The sequence below is a fragment of the Eriocheir sinensis genome, chromosome 16, assembly GCF_024679095.1.
Source record: "Eriocheir sinensis breed Jianghai 21 chromosome 16, ASM2467909v1, whole genome shotgun sequence".
NCBI lineage: Eukaryota > Metazoa > Arthropoda > Malacostraca > Decapoda > Varunidae > Eriocheir > Eriocheir sinensis.
This window is the reverse complement of record NC_066524.1, coordinates 15166661-15189218: the sequence shown is the minus strand read 5'-3', so window position 1 is coordinate 15189218 and position 22558 is coordinate 15166661. Positions and strand designations below refer to the sequence as shown.

The window sequence follows — 22558 nt, the reverse complement described above, 5'->3', positions numbered from 1 at the left end:
TGATGGAGATAGTGGTGGTGGTGGTGGTGGTGATGGTGGTGGTGATGGTGGTGATGGTGGTGGTGGTTGGGTGAATGTTGGTAGTCGGGTAATGGTGGGGAAAACATGGTGGTAGTGGTGGTGGTGGTGGTGGTGGTGGTTGATTTGGTGGGCGAGACTGGATTCTTGTCTGCTCTTTTTGGCATGGTGGTGGTGGTGGTGGTGGTGAGGGGGGGGTGGGGGGGGGGGATGTGCGTGATATTATTGTACAATGGTGGTGGTGGTGGTGGTAATGTGTTTTGGTGGAGGAGGGGAAGAAGAGGAAGAAGAAGAAGAAGAAGAAGAAGAAGAAGAAGAAGAAGGAGAGGGGTCACTGTCAAGGAGGAGGAAGAGAGGGGTCGTGAAGTTAAGAGGAGAAGGAGGAGGAGGAGGAGGAAGAGAGGGGTCGTGATATTAGCATAGAGTGAGGAAGTGGAGGAAGAGAGGAGATAAGTGGAGAAGGAATGATGGAAGGAATGGAGGAGGAAGAAAAATGGTATACTGGTGAAAGAGGAAAGAGAAAATTTGTTTGAGAAGAAGAGGAGGAGAAGGAAGAGACGTAAAAGATGAGGAGCAAGACAGGAGAGGAGAGAGGGGAGGATGAGGATGCTGGGAAGTAGAAGCAGAAAAGAGGAAGAGAAGAATAAAGAAGGAAGAAAAAAAAGTTATATAAAAGCAGAGAAAAAGAAAAGAAAGATTATTACAGGGAAGAGGAAGAGGATTATAACTGAAAGTGGAAGAGAAGTGGAGACAGAAGATAAGGAAGAAGGAAGAAGTAAAAGTAGAGAGAGAAAGAGAAAAGAAAGACTATAACAGAAGAGAAAGAAGAGGAGTTGTAGGACTAAAGGAGGAGGAGGAGGAGGAGGAGCAGAAGAAGGAAGAAGAAGAAGAAACACAAGGAGGAGGAGGAAAAGGAGAAGTAATGTAAAACTGGAGAGAAAAGGAAAGAAAAAAGACAGGAGAGAAGGAAGATTGAAGGAACTGAAGGAGGTGGAGGAGGAGGTGGAGTGAGAGGAGTGGAGGCAAAGGAGTGGAAGAGAAGGCGCTCCAGCAGGGTAGGATAGTGTCTCCCGGGGCGTTTCCTGACATTATAAGAGAGGAGGAGGAGGAGGAAGAGGAGGAGGAAACTTGCCTCACCATGGGGAAGGCAGTTGGGCTTCTGTGGGGGGACGTGAAGGAAGGGGGAGGGGGGATTAGGACCACAGGGGGGGAGGACCTGGGGGAGTTTGGGGGTGATTTGTAGGGGGGGGGGGAGAGCTTACGGGTAGCGGTGTGAGGATGAGGTAGAGGAGGAGGAGGAGGAGGAGGGTCAGAGGGGGGTTGGTCTTCCTCCCCTCTCCCTTCCTTCCCACATTCCCCCCGTCACGAGTGGGGCGCCTCAAGCCTTGCCCCGCCCCAGGTAACGTCCAGGTAAGCGTCCAGGTATACAGGTACAGGTAACAGGTCGCGGCGCCGCCCATCTCGCCGGTCACGCGCACACACACACACACACACACACACACCACATACCTTTCCCCAAACACACACCCCTCCTCCCCTCCCCCCTCCAACCATGTGAAGCAACGGTGACGAATTGGCATGCACACACACACACACACACACACACACACACACACACACACACACACACACGGTCACGCTCATGGTTCTGTTTGGAGGCTCATTAGCAGCTCATGGACCGTCTCTCTCTTGTTCCTTTTGACCACCTGCACTTTAGCGCCCCCCATCCCTCCAGCATCAACCCCCCCCCCCCCCCTAGTGACAGTCCTCGGGCAGACCCTCTCAGCCGCCTCTTCCTCCACCGCAGTGTTGTATGGCGGCGTGAGGGACTGAGGGACGTGGGTGAAGGGTCGGGGGAGGGCATGGGGTGTCTGGGGGGCCTGGGTGAGGGGCGTGCAGGTCCTTAATGCTATGGTGGCCGGTCCCCGCGGCGGGTCCCCCCACGTCGTAATTCTGGCCGGCAGCCCCGTCACGTGCAGGCGGCGGCGGCACCCTCGCCCCCTGGTCAGCGAGGGGCCGCCGCTGCCGCCGCCGCCGTGGTGGTGGTGGCGGTGTCCTCGGGTCGGCAGGTAGTGGACCGGTCGGCCCGGCTGCCGCGGTATTTGGCCTCAATTGGTACTTTGGTGAGGGCGGGATAGCAGCTTTCCTGCAGGTCACCTCCACCTCCACGCACCCCCCCTCATACCCCACACCCATGGCCCCCGCTCCTCCCCCCTCAATGCCCCGCCCCCCTTCCCCCCGCACGTAAGCATGCAAGGGCCGGACCCGTCACGCCCGCGGCTCATTTTTTTGTCACGATGCAATTGGCAGACTCCTGGCGGCCGCGCACCAGCCGGGCAGCCGCAGGAGGTCCGCCGCGCCGCCCGCCTTACACGGAGACTTTATTTGACCAATTCCTGGGCCGGCTTGACTTAGGCGGCGGCGGCGGTGGCGGCGGAGCGGCTGTAATGACGGAGCAAAGTATTGTGGCGTGGGGCGAGATGAGAGGCTGGGGTGCATCAAGCCTGGTATTTGGTGACCGCCTCCCCCCCTGCCTGCCCCCCTCCGGCCCCCCAGCCAGGGCCTCGCCGCGCTGCTGGCAACACCTGCTCGTCACGAACCCTCGCCCACCACGCCGCTCCGCCGCCACCGCCTATTGTCGCCGCGTCACTCGCTCTCCCGCCACGACCACTCGCCCCTTCACGCACAGACCCACACACGCCGCCCGCCGCCTCCACCTGGGCAGCCCCGCGCGGGAGTGTCGACGCAACGTGTCACGCACTCACAAATTCCTGAGTCGTTGCGTCGCTTTCCTGTAAGGCTCAGAGTCGGGTCCTCCCGCCGCCCCGCGCTCCCCGCTATCCCTCGCTCCCTCCCGCTATCCCTCTCTCCCTCCCGCCGCCGCCCGAACATCTGCTCCTCCCGTCGCTTCTTCTCGCTTAGTTTTACGTAGTAGAATGTGGATAAAGTGCGCGGGGCCGGGCAGAGCGGGCGAGAACACTTGAGTACAGTTAAGAATGCGAGTGTGAATGGAGGAGGTAGCAGCCACACACACACACACACACACACACACATGAATGGCCGAGCAGCGCGCCCGATAAAAACAACCCTCGTGCCCGAAATTGTTTAGCATGGGAGGTGCGTTTCCACATTTTCTTTCTTTTTCATTTTTCGTCGACGCGCCGCCGACGCCTCAGCGCGCCGCGAAATTGTTTGTTTACATGACGCCTCGGAGAGAGAGAGAGAGAGAGAGAGAGAGAGAGAGAGAGAGAGAGAGAGAGAGAGAAGCAATATATTACGGAAGAAAGTGGGAGCGGGTGGTGAAGTAAGAGGTGGAGGAGGAGGAGCAGAAGCAGGAAGTAAGATGAAAGAAAAGAATAGGCGAGGAAGTGACAAGGAGAGATGAAGGTGGAATGAGAGGAGGAAGAGGAGTGGGAGGAAGGAAGGGTCAGAACTTATATGTTGATAAGAGGAGTGAGAGGAATAGGAGAGGAGAGGAACGGGGAGGTATGAGAGGAAGGAAGAGGAAGACTGCGTAAGGTGGGCTGTAAGATTTGGTGAGGTGGAGGAGGAAGAGTAGAAGGTGGAGGCTGTGGTTGAGGAGGCTGAGGGCCGGGCGGGGGCAGGGGTGGGTGGTTGGTGGCTGCCGCACTAGCTGGTTGGCTGGCCGGTCTGGTCCTAATTAGTATTGGAGGCATGACCACTGCCTGCCGCCGCCCAGCCCAGCCCGCGTCGCCCAGCGGAGGGAGGAGTCGCGCCGCGCCGCCACCACCGCCGCCACCACAACACCGCCACACATTTTCGCTCACTCGCGGGTACGGCCAAGTAGCTACGTCCTGGCCGGGCTGCCCTCCGCTGCCACCACCGCCACACTGCCGCCCCCGCCCCGCGCCGCGCCGCTGGCACAAGGGCGCCGCCCCCGAACGCTCCGCGCCGCCGCTGGTGGGGCCGCCAAAGTAACGCTCAGGAACAGAACATGACGAACACCACCGGCTTGTCCGTGGGCCTGGGGCTGGCCTGACCACCACCACCACCACCACCGGCCACCTCTGTTTATGGACCTGCATAGCTCCGCCATTTATGTAACTCACCTTAGCGGGGTCGGCACCAGCCCCCATACAACACCCCACACCGTGCCCGGCGATGGAAATACAGAGCGTGGCGGGCGTGGCGTGTCTCAGGTTAGCGTGAGGTTCCCCTGTGGCGGGCTTCACCGCGTGAGTGCCGTGCAGTGCCGGGATATCGCGAGATCAGGTGTTGGCGAGGCTCACCTCCGCCGTGTGCACGCAGCCATCAGCTGGGCGACGGACGGGGCCGTGCCGGGGACAGTGGCAGTTCTGGCGTCGTCGTCCCTATCCCTGGCGCACTATGTCGTGAGTGTGGGGCCGCCACGAGGGGCAGGGGCAGGGGCGGCGCAGGGGGAGGCCGTGAGGAGCCGTGAGGAGCGAGGAGAGCTGATCCCGTCACGTGGGGCCGCGTATTGACTCACCCGCCTCCGTGACGAATCAACATCCAGCGGCTCCCGGGCCAAAGTGCGTCCTAGCGGCCGCGCACGCCGCTCTCACACGGACTTGTTTTGACCAGTTTTCGAGGAGTTCTTGTGTGTGTTTCTGAGTTTCTCGGCCGCCATGTGCCCCATCACACCTCAACACCAGTGTCTAGGTGGAAAATAGAGGCGTTCTAATGAGAAAATTGACTTGTTTTGCAGGGTGAGAGTGTGCCGCTAGAACGACCTGTTATAAATTTCCCGTCACGTTCCTAGTCGTGCGTGTGACCGTGACACATTCTACAGTACACTCACGCACGCGCACCTACCCGGGCCAGTTGTGTGCTTGGCGTGGGCCAGTGCGAATATGACAGAGGTCGTGGACAAGACGCTCATTGAGAGGTTGATACTAGAGCACTCTGACCGCCTCGAGTTGGAGATCAACCAAAAAGCGCGCGCCGATGCTTGGAAGTTCTATTATCGTGTTCGAGTGGACCATGTGATTCGGCCGTTCGCCGTGTGCAAGGTATGTTTTCGAGTGTTACATTGCGACTCGCGGAGCGGCACGGCCAGCCTCCTGCGACACCCCTGCAACCCCCTGTCGGAGCGCTCCCCCGTCAACCGCGCCGTCAAGCTCTCGGCCAAGCTCAACCTCCCCGTCGACACCTCGGCGGCGCTCAAGGCGGACCACCTCAAGGCCGAAACCTTCCTCGGCGACAACGCCGGCCTCAAGGAGGAGGTCCTCGCCAAGCATGAGGCGCCCCCCGCACACAGTGATGGCGGCAGCGCCCGCTCCTCGCCCGTGTCCCTCACCACGGTGGCCTCGCGCGCCTCGCCCACCAGCACGGGCTCGCCGCCCACCGCCGCGCAGCCCACCACCACCTCCTCCGGCAGCGCCTCCGTCGGGAGCAGAAAACGGAAGGCCAGCGCGCCGCCACCGACCTTCCCCCTAGACTTGAGGTTCCTTCAGCTGCCTCAGCTGGTGGCGGCGGCGGCGGCGCACCACCTTAACCCTCTTAACCTGACGGGGCTGTTCAGCGACCCGCAGCGCCTGCAGCACCTCCAGCAGCAGCTGCATCAGTCACACTTGGAGCACCTGCACCGCCAGCAGCAGCACCACCAGCGCGAGCGGGAGAGGGAGGAGCAGGAGGCCAAGCGGGCGCGGGTGGAGGCTGCGGCCAGCCCCGGCAGCCCCGGCGAGGCGAGCAGCTCCTGCTGGGGGCGCGACGGCGTGAAGAAGGAGCGAGCAGACACCAGCGACGGCTCTGTGCCTGAAGACCTCCGCGGCTGGTCGTCCCCCAGCAGGTATGGGGGGCGCGTGCGCGGCGGGCACGAGGACTTGCCGGAGGATGGCGGCGGGATGTCTAAGGACGTGGTGCAGCAGCTGGTGAGCTGCGGCTCCCCGCGCATTACGCTTTCCGAGAAGGACGCCGCGGGCTCGCACTACATCTCCGACGTGTGGTCCAGGTTCTCGGTGGTGTACGTGGACGGCGTCATCAGGCCCTTCGCCGCCTGCAAGAACTGCCTGAAGGTGGTCACCTACACCAAGTACAGCGGCACGGGCGGCCTGCTGCGGCACCGCTGCTCCGCCAGCGACCTCAACTCCCGACACCACGACGAGGTGGGCGCCCCGACGGAGGCCGACCCGCGCCTGGGGGACTCTCCGCCGCTGTCGGTGCGCGCCCACTCCCCCGCCCCCGCCCACGCCGCCCAGTCAGGTTCGCCTAGAAGGTCTCCGCTTAGCCTCGCTCTGAGAGGCGACAGCGATGGCCTGCGCCTCCTGCCGGACGAGCTGCCGCTGGCGCCGACGGCGGCCATGGCCGGCGTGGCCCGGGCGCTGCTCCGCTACATGTGCCAAGACCTGGTGGCCGCCTCCACCCTGGACTCCCCCGCCTTCCAGCGCCTGGTGTGGTCGGTGCTCAACCTCGGGGCGGCGCACGGCACCTTCCGCGAGGAGGAGCCGCTGCCCTCCGCCAAGCTGCTGCTCAGCACCTTCCTCACGCCCATGGCCGCCGAGTCCCGATCGCTCATCGCCCGCACCGTGCTGGACCAACCCAACCTCTGCCTCTCCCTGCACCAGGACCGCGAGCTGCGCCTCATCACGGGCGCCATACACTTCATCACGCCCAAGTTCGAGCTGCGCAGCTACGCGCTCGGCGCCCACCGCATCTTGGACCAGGAGACGGAGGAGGAGTCCGTGACGGCGCTGCTCTCAGGCTTCTTCAGCGACGTGCTGGTGCCCGCCGCCATGCGGGACAAGCACGTGACGGTGGTGAGCGACCAGGGCACGCCCGCCGAGCCCGGCGTGGTGGGCGTGCGCTGCGTGTGGCACGCCACGGAGGCCGTGCTGGAGGCGCTGACGGAGGAGCCTTCGTACCGCCAGATCTGCGACGACGTGGCTTCCGTGCTGGCCTTCCTGGCGGACTCCGGCGTGGCCAGCGTGGCGGGCTGTGGCCTGCAGCCCCACGAGGTGCGGCGCTGGGACGCCCTGCTGCACGCCCTCACCTTCATCACGGCGCACCACGACGAGCTCTGCGTCGTCATGGCGGGCTGCGAGGCCGGCGCGCAGCTGCTGGGAGAGCGACTCAACTACCAGGAGGTGGCCGAGCTGCTGACGGGGGTGCGGCGCTGCCTCCTGACGGTGCGCGACCCGCTGCGGCCCACGCTCAACCAGGCGGTGCTGTGCCGCGCCAAGCTGCTGCAACTGTGCGCCTCCCCCGCCAGCTCCAAGCCCCTGCGGCAGCTCAAGCAACACCTCGTCACCAGCTTCACCGAGGCCCTCGCCCTCACGCCGCTGCACCACGTGGCCAGCTTCCTCGACCCGCGCTTCAAGAGTCTCAAGGTAAGTGTGGAGTCCTGGGGCTATGTGTTGGGTGTTGTGCCTGCCGCGGCAACACACGGCAACAAAGGGCTGACAGAGCCACGCAAAACTTCGCAACACCGTGACGAACACAAACACTCGTAGTACAGACCACACCTTGAGGGTCCCGCGGCGAGGCGAGGGTGTGACAAGCAAAATTTTATGTTCTGGCGTGTAACATTATAGGTACTGTACGTGTGTGTGTGTGTGTGTGTGTGTGTGTTATGACGGAGGGGCGGCAGAGGGCAAAGGTGAAGGTAGCAGGTCATGTCTGCACGAACACCGCCTCCCACACCTGAGGGGAGCCCGGGCAGGTGTTCCCCTCGGGTGAGCACTTAGCGGGGAGGGAGGGAGGGAGGCAATCATGTATAAGAGGGTGACTAAATAGGCTCAGGTGTGCACAGGTGGGCTGGACACCTGTGGATACCTGTGCCGTAAAGGTGAGGGGGCGGTGGTGGTGGTGGTGGTGGTGATGAAGTGGTGGTGGTGGTGGTGATGAAGTGGTCGGGAACGAAGTAAGGTTATGAGGGAGAGAAGGAGAGGATGGGTTAAATGAGCATAACATAAGAGAAAAGGGGAGAATGGAAGGATAAAGAAGGGAAGGAGGTATAAAAGGAGCAAAACTGTAGAGAAAATAAAGGAAAAGGAAGAAAATTGTAAGATTATAATTAGGGAGTGAGGGAGTGAGTGTGTATTTGGGTGTGCACATATAAGTAGTGAGGCAATGAGTGTATTTGTGTGTGTGTACAAGTGAGAGAATGAATGTAAGTGGGAGTGAGAGAATGAGTGTGTATTTGTGTGTGCATGAGTGAGAGAATGAGTGTACGTAGTAGTGAGGCAATGAGTGTGTGTATTCATGTCTACGAGTGAGTGAGATGATGAAGACGTGCAGATATTCAAAGGGAGAACTGACGATATTTGTTTGTATAGTGGAATGAGGGAATGGAAGGAATACGAGAGAAAGGGAAGGAATGTTTGTGTGTGAGATAATGGGATAGTGAGATAATGAAGTGTTGCTGATATTGAGAGTGAGGAATGAGTGTAATTGTGGAAGAACTGACGATATTTGTTTATATTGGAATGAGGGAATGGAAGGAATACGAGAACTGACGATATTTGTTTATATTGGAATGAGGGAATGGAAGGAATACGAGAGAAAGGGAAGGACTGTTTGTGTGTGAGATAACGAGATAATGAAGTGTTGCTAATATTGAGAGTGAGGAATGAAGTGTAAATGTGAAAGAACTGACGATATTTGTTTGTTTAGTGGAATGAGGGAATGAAAGAAATATGAGAGAAAGGGAAGGACTGTTTGTGTGTGAGATAATGAGAAAGTGAGATAATGAAGTGTTTCTAATATTGAGAGTGAGGAATGAAGTGTAATTGCGTATACTGGAATGAATGCGTGAAAGATGTATGAATGAGATTATGAAAGAGATGAGGAGGTAGGGGCCGTGATAAAGGATGTATGATGTGTGAATGTGTGAGGGAATGAAGGAGGATGTTTGGAAAGGAATAAAACAAGATAATGAGATATGTTTTGACTTTTGTGAATAACATAAAGAAGGGAATGAGGAATTACCTTTGTAGAAGTGAGGGAATGAAGGAGGATGTTTGGAAATTGATAAAACAAGGTAATGAGATATGTTTTGAGTATAATATATAGATGAGAATGAGGAATTACCTTTGTAGAAGTGAGGGAATGAGGGCGATTGCTTACGTTGAAGTGAGTGTATATAGGAAAACGTTTGGGTGGGAGAGGTTAAGATAATGAGGTGTCTTTTGGGTATGAAGAAAAGTATGAGGGAGTTTTGTGTATGTTGGAGTAAGGGAACGAAGAAGAGTGTGTGGGCTGGAGAGGGTAAAAAAGTGAGGTGTCTTGAGTATACGAAGAAGGGAAGGGAGTTTATTTAGGGTATGAAGAGAGGTATGAGGGAGTTTTGTGTATGTTGGAGTGAGGGAACGAAGAAGAGTGTGTGGGCTGGAGAGAGTAAGAAATTGAGGTGTCTTTTGAGTATACGAAGAAAGGAAGGGAGTTTATTTGAGAAGGAGAAGGGAGGAAAGAGGGAACGAAACAAGAGAAAGGGAAAATAAATAATGAAAGGAAAAAGGGGAAAGAGGAACGAAGGGGAGCAAAGCCATAGGGAAAGAGGAAGGAAGGAATAGAAAAAAAGGAGAGAGGGTGTGGGAGAGAATGAATGTAAAAAGGGTTAGGAGGGAGAAAGAGACGTAAGGTAGGGAAGAGAGAATAGACGAGAAAGCAAAAAGAGAGGTATGAGGGAGTTCTGCCTATGTTAAGGGGGGGTTGCCTTAAAATCAAAACATATACATTTGCTTATTCTTGAGACATATAAATAAGGGTTAGGATTTTGTTTTAAGTTAGGGAATGTTAATAGAGAGAAGAACAATGGTTTAATGCAAGAGGTACAGAAAGAAAATGGGGTTAGGGTTGCCGGGGGTGAGGTTTAAGAGGGCGACTCTAAAATTTAGGAAAAATGGGATCGGGGTTGCCTTAAAGAATGAAAGAGGGTGTTATGGCGGGAGAGGGTGAAACAAGGAAATTCTTTTGGGTATGAACAGAAGAATGGAGTTTATTTTTGAAGATAAGGAAAGGACTGAAGCTTCTGTTGTGTGTGAAGGAGTGAAAAAGAGTTACGTGCTGTGGAATCGTTCATCAAGATACTAACAAACATATCTTCGTTCACATTTCTTAGACCTTACACACTTCTTTCATGAGGTATATAAAGAAGCTGAAGAGTGAGGTGAGATGCTGAAGGGACGGAGATAAATGAGATGCTGGTGGAAAGAGAAGACATGAGGTACTAGAGACAGACATATGACGAGACAAAGAGACAGACACAAACAGACAGGCAGACGTGAAAAGGAGGACAGCGAAGACAGGAGGTGCTTTAGACAGACATATGACGAGACAAACAGACAGGCAGACGTGAAAAGGAGGACAGCGAAGACAGGAGGTGCTTTAGACAGACATATGACGTGACCAAAAGACAGACACAAACAGACAGGCAGACGTGGAAAGGAGGACAGCGAAGACAGGAGGTGCTTTAGACAGACATATGACGTGACCAAAAGACAGACACAAACAGACAGGCAGACGTGGAAAGGAGGACAACGAAGACAAGAGATATTTTAGACAGACATATAACGTGACAGAGACAAATAGACAGACAGACATGAAGACAGAAAACGAGGTACTGGTAAAGAGAGAAGACAGCGAAGACAGGAGGTGCTTTAGACAGACATATAACTTGACAGAGAGAGACAAATAGAGAGACAGACGTGAAGACAGAGATGAACGAGGTGCTGGTGAGGAAGAAAATTAGACATGAAGTGCTTTAGACAGACATATAACGAGACAAAAAACAGACACAAACAGACAGGCAGACGTGAAGACAGAGATGAACGAGGTGCTGGTGAGGAAGAAAATTAGACGTGAGGTGTGTTAGACAGACAAGTGACGTGACATAGACAAATAGACGAAGAGATATGAAAATAGAGTGAGATGAGATAATGCTGGGGTGATGTGGCGTGACAGAGAGAGAGAGAGAGAGAGAGAGAGAGAGAGAGACATGAAAATAGAGTGAAATAAGGAGAAAATGATATGCTGAAATAGTGATAATGAGACTGGTGGTGAGGTAGTAATTGGTGATGACATGAGTGGAGGTGACTGGTGGTGGTGGTGGTGGTGATGATTGTAGCGTAAAAGAAGGTAATAATAGGGTGATAATGTGGTCTGGTGATGAGGTAATTGGTGATGACATTAGTGGTGGTGGTGGTGGCGTGACGGTAGTGATGGGAGCGTTATCATCTACTTCGGATCACCTGTCATTCTCCCGCTGATTAGGACCCCCACAGGTAACCGCGTGCATGGCTTAGGTAAGGGAGGGGAATAATGGCAAGGTAAATTTTATAAGGGAAAGACAAAGGGAGGGAGGGAAGGAAGAAAGCAAGGAAACAGAGAGAAACACGTGGATTGCTAAGGTAAGGTAAGGGAAGGAGGTAAGGTAAGGTAAAGGAAGGAAGGAAGAAGAGAGGGAGAGATAAATTCTGTAAGGGAAGGACTAATGAAGGGAGGAAGATAGGAAAGGAAGGAAAGAAAAATAGGAAAGAAGGGAAGGAAGGTAAAGGAAGAAGGGAGGGAGGGAGGGAAGGGGAGAGATAAAAGGTGAATTCTATAAGGAGAGAGAGAGAGAGAGAGAGAGAGAGAGAGAGAGAGAGAGAGAGAGAGAGAGAGAGAGATCAGCGCACGTGGCTCCGTTCCAAATCAAATTAACTCATTAAAACTGAGTGAAATATTTTTTTTTTACATCCGCGTGGCACACCTGTTGAGTCTGACAGGTGTGCATAACCTTTAACTTCCACCACCAGCACCACCCACCGTCACCCACACCACCGCCACCACCACCCACACCACCGCCACCACCTCTTCTCTTTCCCTCTTCCTCTATTCTCTATGTCAAATTTCTCTCTCTTCTTTCTTCATCTTCTCTTAATTTCCTTTTCAGTTCTTCCTTCCTCTCTTTAGTTTTGCTTTTTCATTTATTATCTCATCCCTTCCTTCTTTCTTATATTCCTTCTCTCCCTTTTTCCCTCTCTTTTTATCTCCATATTCCTTCTCTCCCTTTTTCCCTCTCTTTTTATCTCCATATTCCTTCTCTCCCTTTTTCCCTCTCTTTTTTATCTCCTTTCCATTTTCAATTCTTCCTTCCTCCATTTAGTTTTGCTTTTTTTCTGTTATTTCTCTCCTCCCTACCTTACTTCCCTCTCTTTTTCTCTCCCTCCTTTTTTACCTTCCTTCTCCTTTCTCTCCCTCTTCCTTTTTTTCCATTCCATTATCATTTCTTTCTTTCTCTTCCTTTAATTATTATTATTTTTTTTTTACTTTCCCGCTCACTGTTCTTCTATTCTTCTCCTTTCCTCCTTCCTTCCTCCTTCCCCTCCTCCTCCTCCTCTTCATCTCCCTTCTATCCATCTCATTACCAATCATCTCCTTTTTCTCCATTCTACAAGACTTGGTGGTGGTGGTGATAGTGGTGGTGTCGAGTACTTATAACACCACATGAAATTCACCACCACTATCATCATCACCACCACCACCATTCGAGTGAGGTGGTGGTGTTTGTGGTGGTGATGACAAGCACTAAATTTTAACATCACCACCTGAAATACGTCTGAATGGTGATGAACTGGTGATGAATTGGTGATGAAAATAGTGTGGTGATGAGAGAGAGAGAGAGAGAGAGAGAGAGAGAGAGAGAGAGAGAGAGAGAGAGAGAGAGAGAGAGAGAGAGAGAGAGAGACGGAAGCTGAGAAAGGAGATAAGAAAGAGGAAGAGAGATAGGAAGAAGGAAGAGGAGGAGGAGGAAAAGGAGGAAGAAATGATAAGCTAAGGGGAGGAAAAGGGAGGTTAAGGAAGGGAGGGAAAGGGAGAAGTAGAGATAGGAGAACGAGAAGAGAAGGGAGGAGGAAAGGAAGGAGAAATAGGAACATAAGAAAAGAGGAGAAAGAAAAGGAAAGAGAAGAGAATAAATAAGAGACAGAAGAAAAGGAAAGAGAGAAGGAGAGATACAGAAGTGGAGGAAAAAAAAAGAGGAAAGGGAGAGAAGGAAGAGAGGAAAAGGGGGAGAATTAGTGATCGGAGGGGAATGCTTCAGAGAGAGAGAGAGAGAGAGAGAGAGAGAGAGAGAGAGAGAGAGAGAGAGAGAGAGAGAGAGACGGCGAGCTTCTAAGGCGAGATGAAAGGGAAGGAAACAAACAAACAAACAAAAAAAATAGAAAGAAAGGCATAAAATAAGGGAAGAAAATGATTAATAAAGGGAAGGTAAGAAGACGGAGGAGAGGAAGAGGAAGAGGAAGAAGAAGAGGAGGAGGAGGAGGAAGGAAAGAGGAGGTTGTGATGAAGCTAAAATTCCAGAGAGAGAGAGAGAGAGAGAGAGAGAGAGAGAGAGAGAGAGAGAGAGAGAGAGAGGAGGGAGAATTTTTTAAGAGGAGAGGCTGGAGGGAGAGTTGCGGCGGAGAGAGAGAGCGCGAGAGGGGAGAAGAGGGAGGAAATGAGGGGAAAAGAGGGGAGGAGGAGGAGGAAGAGGAGGAGGAGGAGGAGGAGGAGGGACGTGAGTACTGGTCGATATCAGAAGTTTCTCATTGACATTGTTTACTCTCTCTCTCTCTCTCTCTCTCTCTCTCTCTCTCTCTCTCTCTCTCCAAAGCATGTCTCTAATATTACATCGAAATACCGAAGAAAAGAGAGAAAAATAAAGAAAAAAATAAGAAAAAAAATAAAGCCAGTTAATTGACAGGTAACGAGAGAGAGAGAGAGAGAGAGAGAGAGAGAGAGAGAGAGAGAGAGAGAGAGAGAGAGAGAGAACAAGTTTCCGTACAGTAGTTTCTCCCAAGTCGCTTATTAGCACTCAGGTGAAACTTGGCGACCAGCGACTCAAGTTTCACCTTTCGGCAACCTGAGAAATCGGTAACAGGTCCGGTTAAGGAGGAGGAGGAGGAGCATAAGGAGGTGGAGGAGGAGGAGATCTAGTTGTTCCTCTCGCTCCTTACTGCCCCGCCCCGTGCCCCGCCCTTTCCCTTCTCTCTCTCTCTCTCTCTCGCGGAGAAATTTTGGCACAAGTGTCGTCGGGAAGGAACACAATGGGGTAGTTTTTGTCGAGGGGGGAGAGAGAGAGAGAGAGAGAGAGAGAGAGAGAGAGAGAGAGAGAGAGAGAGAGAGAGAGAGAGAGAGAGAGAGAGACTTCTGTCCTCTCTGAACCCAAAGTAGACCAAAGACGGATTTCCTATGTGTTAGATAAGAAAAAGGACATAGAGGAGGGAGAGACAGAAATAGGTTAAAGAAAATAGATTAAAAGGAAACGTTGAGAGAGAGGGAATGTCAGCGGAAGGAAAAGTAACAGAGATAAAGGAGATAAAAGGATATTATTATCAGCTTTACACAAAATTGAAAGGCAGATAGATAGACAGAATAAAAGCGAACAGAGACATATTAACAGACACGAAGACGGAGACTGACAGAAAATACAAAGACAGAGACAGACAGACAGACAAAATGAAAGCGAACAGACATTAACAGACACAAAGACGGAGACTAACAGAAAATACAAAGACAGACAGACAGACAGATAGACAGACAAAGCACAACGCAGACAAACTACTCTATAACCTCCAGAAACAGACATGAAAAGACAGACAGACATATAAACAACATACTCAGATAAAGACAAACACAGACAGATAGACGGATGAAAAGACACAGACATAAAAAAAAACATAAACAGATAAAGACAAACACAGACAGAAAGACAGATGAAAAGACAGACAGACACACAGACATAAAAAAAAACAATATACACAAATAAACAAACACACTGACAGAAAGACAGATGAAAAGACAGACACAAACAGACAGACAGACAGACAAACACACATCAACACAGACAAACAACACATGGAGCTCCAGACAGACAGACAGAAAGACAGACAGACAGACAAGCAAAAACGGAAACCCAGGCAGATAGACGACACTCACAAAGAGATAGACAGTCAGGCAGGATGAAACAATCAGCTAATTTAAGGAAAGTAAAAGAGAAAAAGAACATTAGTGATAAGATTCGTGTCTGGCGCTATCTCGAAACGTTCAGTCGGTAACGTTGCGCAAGTGTGTGTGTGTGTGTGTGTGTGTGTGTGTGTGTGTACAGCAGCTTTCCCTTGCTTCTCTCTCGCTAAAGGATAAGACGGATCTCTCTCTCTCTCTCTCTCTCTCTCTCTCTCTCTCTCTCTCTCTCTCTCTCATATTCATTCCTACCTTTCTTATATTTGTTTTCTTTTTCTTCCTTAATTCCCCCCCCCCTCTCTCTCTCTCTCTCTCTCTCTCTCTCTCTCTCTCTCTCTCTCTCTCTCTCTCTCTCTCTCGGTTTAGTTTCGTTCGGGAGTGTCCATGAACCACCTGAGGCTTCGACCAGGAGGAGGAGGAGGAGGAGGAGGAGGAGGAGGAGGAGGAGGAGGAGGAGGAGGAGGAGGAGGTAATAGTCTGGCGTGAAAGTATCTTCTCTTGGATATTGTCTGTCTGTCGGTTCGTTATTCCTTTTTATTAACCTTTTATTTTTTTTATCTTTTTTATCTTATTTTCTTTCGTATGTCTATTTTCTCATTTACATTTTCCTTCTATATTATTTCCTTTCTTTGTGTTTCTTTTTAATTTCACCTTATTTTTAACATTTATTTTTTTTACCATTATTCCTCCTATTCTTCCTTTATTTTCTTTGTATCCTCTTTTATCTATTACTTATATGTTCTCTCCTATCTCTTTTCTCCAATGTTCTTCCTTCTTATATTTATTTCCTCATATTCCTTCCTTCGTTATTCTTTTCTATATTATTTCTTCCTTTATTCTCTACATTCTTTTCTCTATCTTTTCTTGCGGATTTGTCAGTCTAATTTCTCTTCGGTATTGACCTCTATTCTCTTATCTTTTTCGTTCTTCAGTATTTTCTTTTCTCTTTACATTCAACTCCATAATCTCCATCATCTATTTTTCCTTCAACATTTCATTCTTTTCTCTTTGCTTCAATCTTAGGACCGTATTACTGAACATTTCGTCGTCCAAGAACACCTATTTGACAAGGCTTTCATAGGAGTTTGGGACATTTCCAGGAGTAGTTTTATAACCCTGGTGGTAGTCTGACCCTCCTTCTGTATCGTGAATCTAAAGAAACACTCATTAGAACCCGATTGATCCCCTCTTCGACCTTTAGAAATAGTTGATATGAGAAGCGAGTGTATCTCATAATACCGGCCTTAATCTTTTCCCAATCTTTCGTGTCTTACTTTCCCACCGGACGGAGAAGGCTACTGGTTACTTTTCTCCCACTTTTATTTTCCTAACTTTTTTCTTTTCTTTTTTTTTCCCATTTTCTCTTTTTTGTGTGTGGAAGCCAAATAATAACCGTCTCCCGTTTTCTTTCGGCGTTCTTGTTTTCCTTATAAGGCGCGTTTTCTATGTGGTTTGTGCGGCGGCTTGATTGTACTCTCTCTCTCTCTCTCTCTCTCTCTCTCTCTCTCTCTCTCTCTCTCTCTCTCTCTCTCGGTCATTCCTACATTTCTTTCTTATATTTGTTTCCTTTCTCTTCTTTCTTCCTTCATTTCTCTCTCTCTCTCTCTCTCTCTCTCTCTCTCTCTCTCTCTCTCTCTCTCTCTCTCTCTCATTCCTACATTTCTTTCTTATATTTGTTTTCTTTCTCTTCTTTCTTCCTTCATTTCTCTCTCTCTCTCTCTCTCTCTCTCTCTCTCTCTCTCTCTCTCTCTCTCTCTCTCTCTCTCTCTCTCTCTCTCTCTCTCTCTATCACCTGTCATGTAATTGAATTTTCTTTACCTGTTTCAATTAGTTAACCACGATCTCTCTCTCTCTCTCTCTCTCTCTCTCTCTCTCTCTCTCTCTCTCTCTCTCTCTCTCTCTCTCTCTCTCTCTCTCTCTCTCCGTGGACGTCATACTTTTTTTTTGTTTCTTACGATATAATCTTTGTTTACTTGGAAGCAGACACCCGCGCCCTTTCCTTCCTCCTCCTCCTCCTCCTCCTCTGTTATCGCTTTTTTTCCTGCTTCTTGTCTTTCTCTTACTCGTTTTTTCTCCTTTTTTTTTTCTATTCGTTCTTGGTGGTATTACTTTTCCTTTAGAGAGAGAGAGGTAAGCAGTCGGTAATGAAAAAGTTCACCTGTTATGATTTGTCAACTATACCTGGTGCTCTCTCTCTCTCTCTCTCTCTCTCTCTCTCTCTCTCTCTCTCTCTCTCTCTCTCTCTCTCTCTCTCTCTCTCACAGGTTAATTAGTCAGGTGGCCTCACCTTTCCTCTTCTTCGTATTCATCAATTAAACTATTTGTATTCTGCTCTTCTATTCTGGTAAACACGTGGAGGTCATTTAGGAGGTGGAGGAGGAGGAGGAGGAGGAGGAGGAAGAAGAAGAAAAGACGTAAAAAGGAGGAAGGGGAGGAGGTGGAATTCGTGGTAATGGAAGAAGAATACAAAATAGGAACAGTAGTAGTAGTAGTAGTAGTAGTAGTGGTAGTAGTAGTAGAAGGAGGAGGAGTAATTGTGAGACATAATTGTGGTGGAGATTGTGATGGAGGGGAAGAAAATTGTGGTTACCGTGATTGGTGTTGGTGTTGGTGATGGTGGTGGTGATGGTGGTGGTGATGGTGGTGGTGGTGGATATGATTGAGGAATTTATACACCTCAGACATCTGCTCCTCCTCCTCCTCCTCCTCCTCCTCCTCCCCACATCGCATCTTCACACACACAAAAAAGAGAAAAAGAAATGAAAGAAAAAAAAGTTAACCGTGATTTCTTCTATTCGTTTTCCATTCCAGTTCACTCAGTTCGTTTCTCCCTCTCTCTCTCTCTCTCTCTCTCTCTCTCTCTCTCTCTCTCTCTCTCTCTCTCTCTCTCTCTCTCTCTCTCTCTCTCTCTCTCTCTCTCTCTCTCTCTCTCTCTCTCTCTCTCTCTCTCTCTCTCTCTCTCTCTCTCTCTCTCTCTCTCTCTCTCTCTCTCTCTCTCTCTCTCTCTCTCTCTCTCTCTCTCTCTCTCTCTCTCCCGGAAATCAGGTGTGCTAATTAAAACACAAAAGCCTCTTACCTGCTTGATAATTGCTCGGTAAGTTGTGTGTTTTTTGTTTTACTGTTTTTTTTGTGTGTGTTTTCAATTTTTCTCTTTATACTTACAGACAGACGGTCATATATGTAACTCTTTTCCTATGTCTCTTTACCTTTCTTCCTTCCTTCCTTCCTTCCTTCCTTCCTCATTACTTACCTTCCTTTCTTCCTCATTACCTCCATTCTTTTCTCATATTTTTACTTTCTCTTATTTATCTTATTTCTTCTTACCTCTTCTTACCTTACCTATCTTACCTTTTGCTTACCTTTCTTCTTTCCTCCCTTCTTCATTACCTTACCTCCTTCCCCCCCCTTTCCTCTTACTTCCCTTTCCTCCCGCCCTTCTCATTACCCTCCTTTCTTCTCTCCATTCTCACCTGCCCCTCCCCTTCCCCACATTCTTACCTGGTTTCCCCCTTACCTTCCTCTCCCCCCTCACCTCCCCCTCCCCTTCCCCACATTCTTACCTCGTTTCCCCCTTACCTTCCTCTCCCCCCTCACCTCCCCCTCCCCTGCCCCACATTCTTACCTGGTTTCCCCCTTACCTTCCTCTCTCCCCCTCCCTCACCTGCCCCTCCCCCTCCCCCTCGCTATATTACTTAATTTTCTCTGGCGTTCCCTCACGACTCTCTTGCTTCACGACTCGTTGGGCAAAGTCAGCTGAGTGTGCAAGGGTGAGACTAGCTTCTGGGGAGATAGAGAGAGATAAAAGGGATTGGAGGCGACGGAAAAGGGATCAGGGGAGGAAGAAGAGGATTGGGAGAGCTGGAAAGGGGATTGGGAGAGGAAGAGAGGATCGGAAGATGAAGAATATTGAGAGATGAAAAAGAAGATTGGGAGATGAAGGAAGAGGGCTGGAACAAGTGAAAGGGGAATTGGGAGAGAAAGAGAAGATTGGGAGATAAAAAACAGGATGGGAAGAGGTGGAAAGGGGATCAGGAGAGGATTGGAAGATGAAGAAGAAGATTGGGAGATGAAGGAAAAGGGTTGGAACAAGTGGAAAGGGGAATTTGGAGATAAAGAAGAGGATTCTAAGAGGTGGAAAGGGGATCAGAAGAGGAAGAAGAAGGCTGGAAGAGGTGGAAAGGGGAAATGAGGGATGGAGAAGCGGTGGAATAGGGATTAGGAGATGAAGAAGAGACTTGGAAGAGATAGAGATAGGTTCGGAACGGGAAGAAGAGATGAAAATAGGATTGGATGAGAAAGAAGAGATTTGGAAGAGTTGTAAAGGGAATCGACAGAAAAGAAAAGGGTTTATATATTAGAAGGTTTGTGAAGTGAAGGAAGGATAGGCATTGAATTAAAACTAAGTGGATTGAGAAATGAGAAAAAGGATTAGACGTGCAGTAAAGGGATTGGGGAAGGACTGAAGAGATTGGTTAAGCAGGAAAGAGATTGAGAAATGCGTAAAGGGGATTAGATATGCAGGAAAGAGATTGAGAAACGAGTTGAAGGATTGAATGAAAAGAGATTGAAAAACGACTTAAAGGATTGAATGAAAAGGGATTAAGAAAGGAGTAAGAAGGATTGAATTAGGAGAAAAGGGATTGAGAAAGGAGTAAGAAGGATTGAATGAGGAGAAAAAGGATTAAGAAGAAAGGAAAAGGATTTGGAGAGAAGTAAAGAGAATAGGAGAAGTAAAAGACGATTCAAAAAAAAAAAAAAAAAAGCGATCAGCAGCTACTGGGAGAGAAAAAGAAGAAGAGGAGAGGAAGAAGAGGAGGAGGAGGAGGAGGAGGAGGAGAGTTAAACAGGTATTGTGAAGGAAGCGAGGCAACATGAACAAGATGATGATGGTGATAATGAAGAAGAGCGAGAGGAACAAGTGCAAGAAGACGAAGAACGAGAACAAGAACAAGTTGATAATGGTGATAACAGGGAAGAAGAAGAAGAAGAAGAAGAGAAAAACGAAGCAGAAGAAAACGAGAAGAAAATAAAAAACAAGATAAAATTAGTGAAAAAAAACGGAGGAAAAAACGAGAACAAGATAAAAACAAACAAGACAGTGAAGAACAAGATATTATAAGTGAAGAAAAACGAAGAAAATACGAGAACAAGACAGTGAAGAACAAGATAATATTAGTGAAGAAAAACGAAGAAAAAAAACGAGAACAAGATCAAAACAAACAAGACAATAAAGAACAAGATAATATTAGTGAAGAAAAACCAAGAAAAAAACGAAAACAAGATAAAAACAAACAAGACAGTGAAGAAAAACGAGGAAAAAACGAGAACAAGATCAAAACAAACAAGACAATGAACAAGATAATATTAGTGAAGAAAAACCAAGAAAAAAACCCCGAGAACAAGATCAAAACAAACAAGACAATGAAGAACAAGATAATATTAGTGAAGAAAAACGAAAAAAACCCGAGAACAAGATCAAAACAAACAAGACAATGAAGAACAAGATAATATTAGTGAAGAAAAACGAAAAAAAACCGAGAACAAGATCAAAACAAACAAGACAATGAAGAACAAGATAATATTAGTGAAGAAAAAACAAGAAAAAAAACGAGAACAAGATCAAAGCAAACAAGACAATGAAGAACAAGATAATATTAGTGAAGAAAAACTTAGAAAAAAACGAAAACAAAAGGAAAATAAACAAGAAAAAAATGAAGAACAAGAAAAAAAACAGAACAAGAGTAAAAAAGCGTAAACAAGGTATCGAAGAAGAACAAAAAAAAAGAACAAGAAGAAAATAGAGAAGAAAAAGTAGAAAATAAAATAAAATAAAAAATAACAAAAAAAAATAATAACAAGAACCTTCTTTCCGTGTCTTCGTATCCACTAGAGCGTGACTCCTCCTCCTCCTCCTCCTCCTCCTCCTCCTCCGTCACGACCTGTTGAATGAAGACCACCACATCGACTCCTGCAGGTGTGATGAACGACCTGAGATTACCCGGTGGTGGTGAGGGTGGTGGTGGTGGTGGTGGTGGTGAAGGGGGGCGGGGTTGAGTGACTGGAGCGGGTCTTTCATTCATTCTTTTTCATTCTTTTGGTGGTGGTGATGATAATGATGGTGATGGTGCTAGATTGTAGGTGATAGTGGTGGTGGTTGGGATGGTGATGGTAGTGTTAGTAGCGACAGTAATGGTGACAGGTTGTTGTGGTCTAGTGGTGATGATGGTGGTGGTGGTGATGATGATGGTGACTGATAGTGATCCTGGAGCTTTGAAGACAATAGATAATGATTGAATAGCAAATAACAGTGAATGGATGGTGAAAAGTGAGGTAGATAAAGGACAGAAAGGAAAGGGGCTGGAATGGGAGAGGAAGGAAGGGGTGTGTGGAAGAGATGAGACAGGTAAAGGAAAGGGTTGGGAGTTGCTGGAAGAGATAAGGATCGAAGGGAAGGGGAGGAAATGGATGAGAGAGGGGCGGGGAGGAGAAAGTACAGGGGAAGGAAGGGTAAGGGAAGGACAAGAAAAAGAGGAAGGGAAGGGACATGAAGGGGCTGGAAAAGAAGGGGAAAGAAAGAAAAGGGATGAAAGGAAGGTAAGCAGAGTAAGGAAGGAAAACAAAGGGAAAAGGACGGGAAAGGACTGGAAAGGAAGGGACGTTAGGGAGCTGGAAGGGAAGGGAGGTGTGGGAAGGAAGGGAAAAGAAGGGGAAAGAAAGGGAAGAGATGAAAGGAAGGAAAACAAAGGGAAGGGGGCAGGAAAGGACTGGAAAGGAAGGGATGTAGGGCAAGGCAGGTTTGGAAGGGAAGGGAAGGGTCAGGAAAAGAAGGGAAAGGGATGAAAGGAAGGTAAATCGAGTAAGGAAAACAAAGGGAAGGGACTGGAAAGGATGGGATGTAGGGCAAGGCAGGTTTGGAAGGGCGGGGAAGGGAAGGAAGGGGCTGGCTGTCTACGTGACCCTGCCCCGGAATGTGGAAGATTTGGCCCCGCAGTCCCGCATCACGTCCCCGAAAGTGGGTCTCATGCGTCGCTGTGGTCACCCGTGTCTGGCCCCGCCCCGCCCCGCCCCGCCACACACACACACACACACACAGACTTCTCTTCCTTCTCTTCCTTCAATGTCTTCTTTAGTGTTTTTATTCCTTCATTCTCTTACTTCCCTTCTTCATTATTCCTCCTTCCTCCACACCCTCCTTCCCCTCTTCACTTCCTCCTGTTTCTCCTTCTCACACTCCTTCCTTCCCTCCTTATCATCTCTTCCTTATCTTTATTCTCTCACTTATCCTTCCTTCCTTCCTTCGTTTCTTCCCTATTCCTTTCTTCCTCTCCCCCCGCTTCCCTCCTATCTCCCTTGCCCTCTTCTTTCCTTCCTTCTTCTCCCTATTTCTTTCCTCCACACACACACTCCTTCCTTCCCCTCCTCCTTTATCCCCATTCCCTCCTTCTCTTCCTTTCTTCCACTTCTTCCTTACCTCCGTTTCTTCCTCCTCTCCTTCCCTTCCTCACTATCCTCCCACCACGAACACACCTATGAAAAATAAAACCTGTAAAAGAAACCTAAAAAAAGAAAAAAATAATTAATAAAAAAACTCAGGTATCGAACTCGCACACCTGGTCAGTAGAGGAAATAGTGGACAGTT

General features: G+C 49.3%; 1 protein-coding gene across 1 annotated transcript in view; it reads left to right on the top strand.

The window, feature by feature from the left end:
- Positions 1-3346: 3346 nt before the first annotated feature.
- LOC126999352 (uncharacterized) overlaps positions 3347-22558 on the top strand; it is a 71295-nt gene continuing 52083 nt past the window's right edge. The window contains exon 1 of the mRNA XM_050861883.1: positions 3347-7325. Coding sequence (XP_050717840.1) covers positions 4851-7325 — 2475 coding nt within the window. The 5' untranslated portion in view covers positions 3347-4850. The remainder of the gene's footprint in view (positions 7326-22558) is intronic.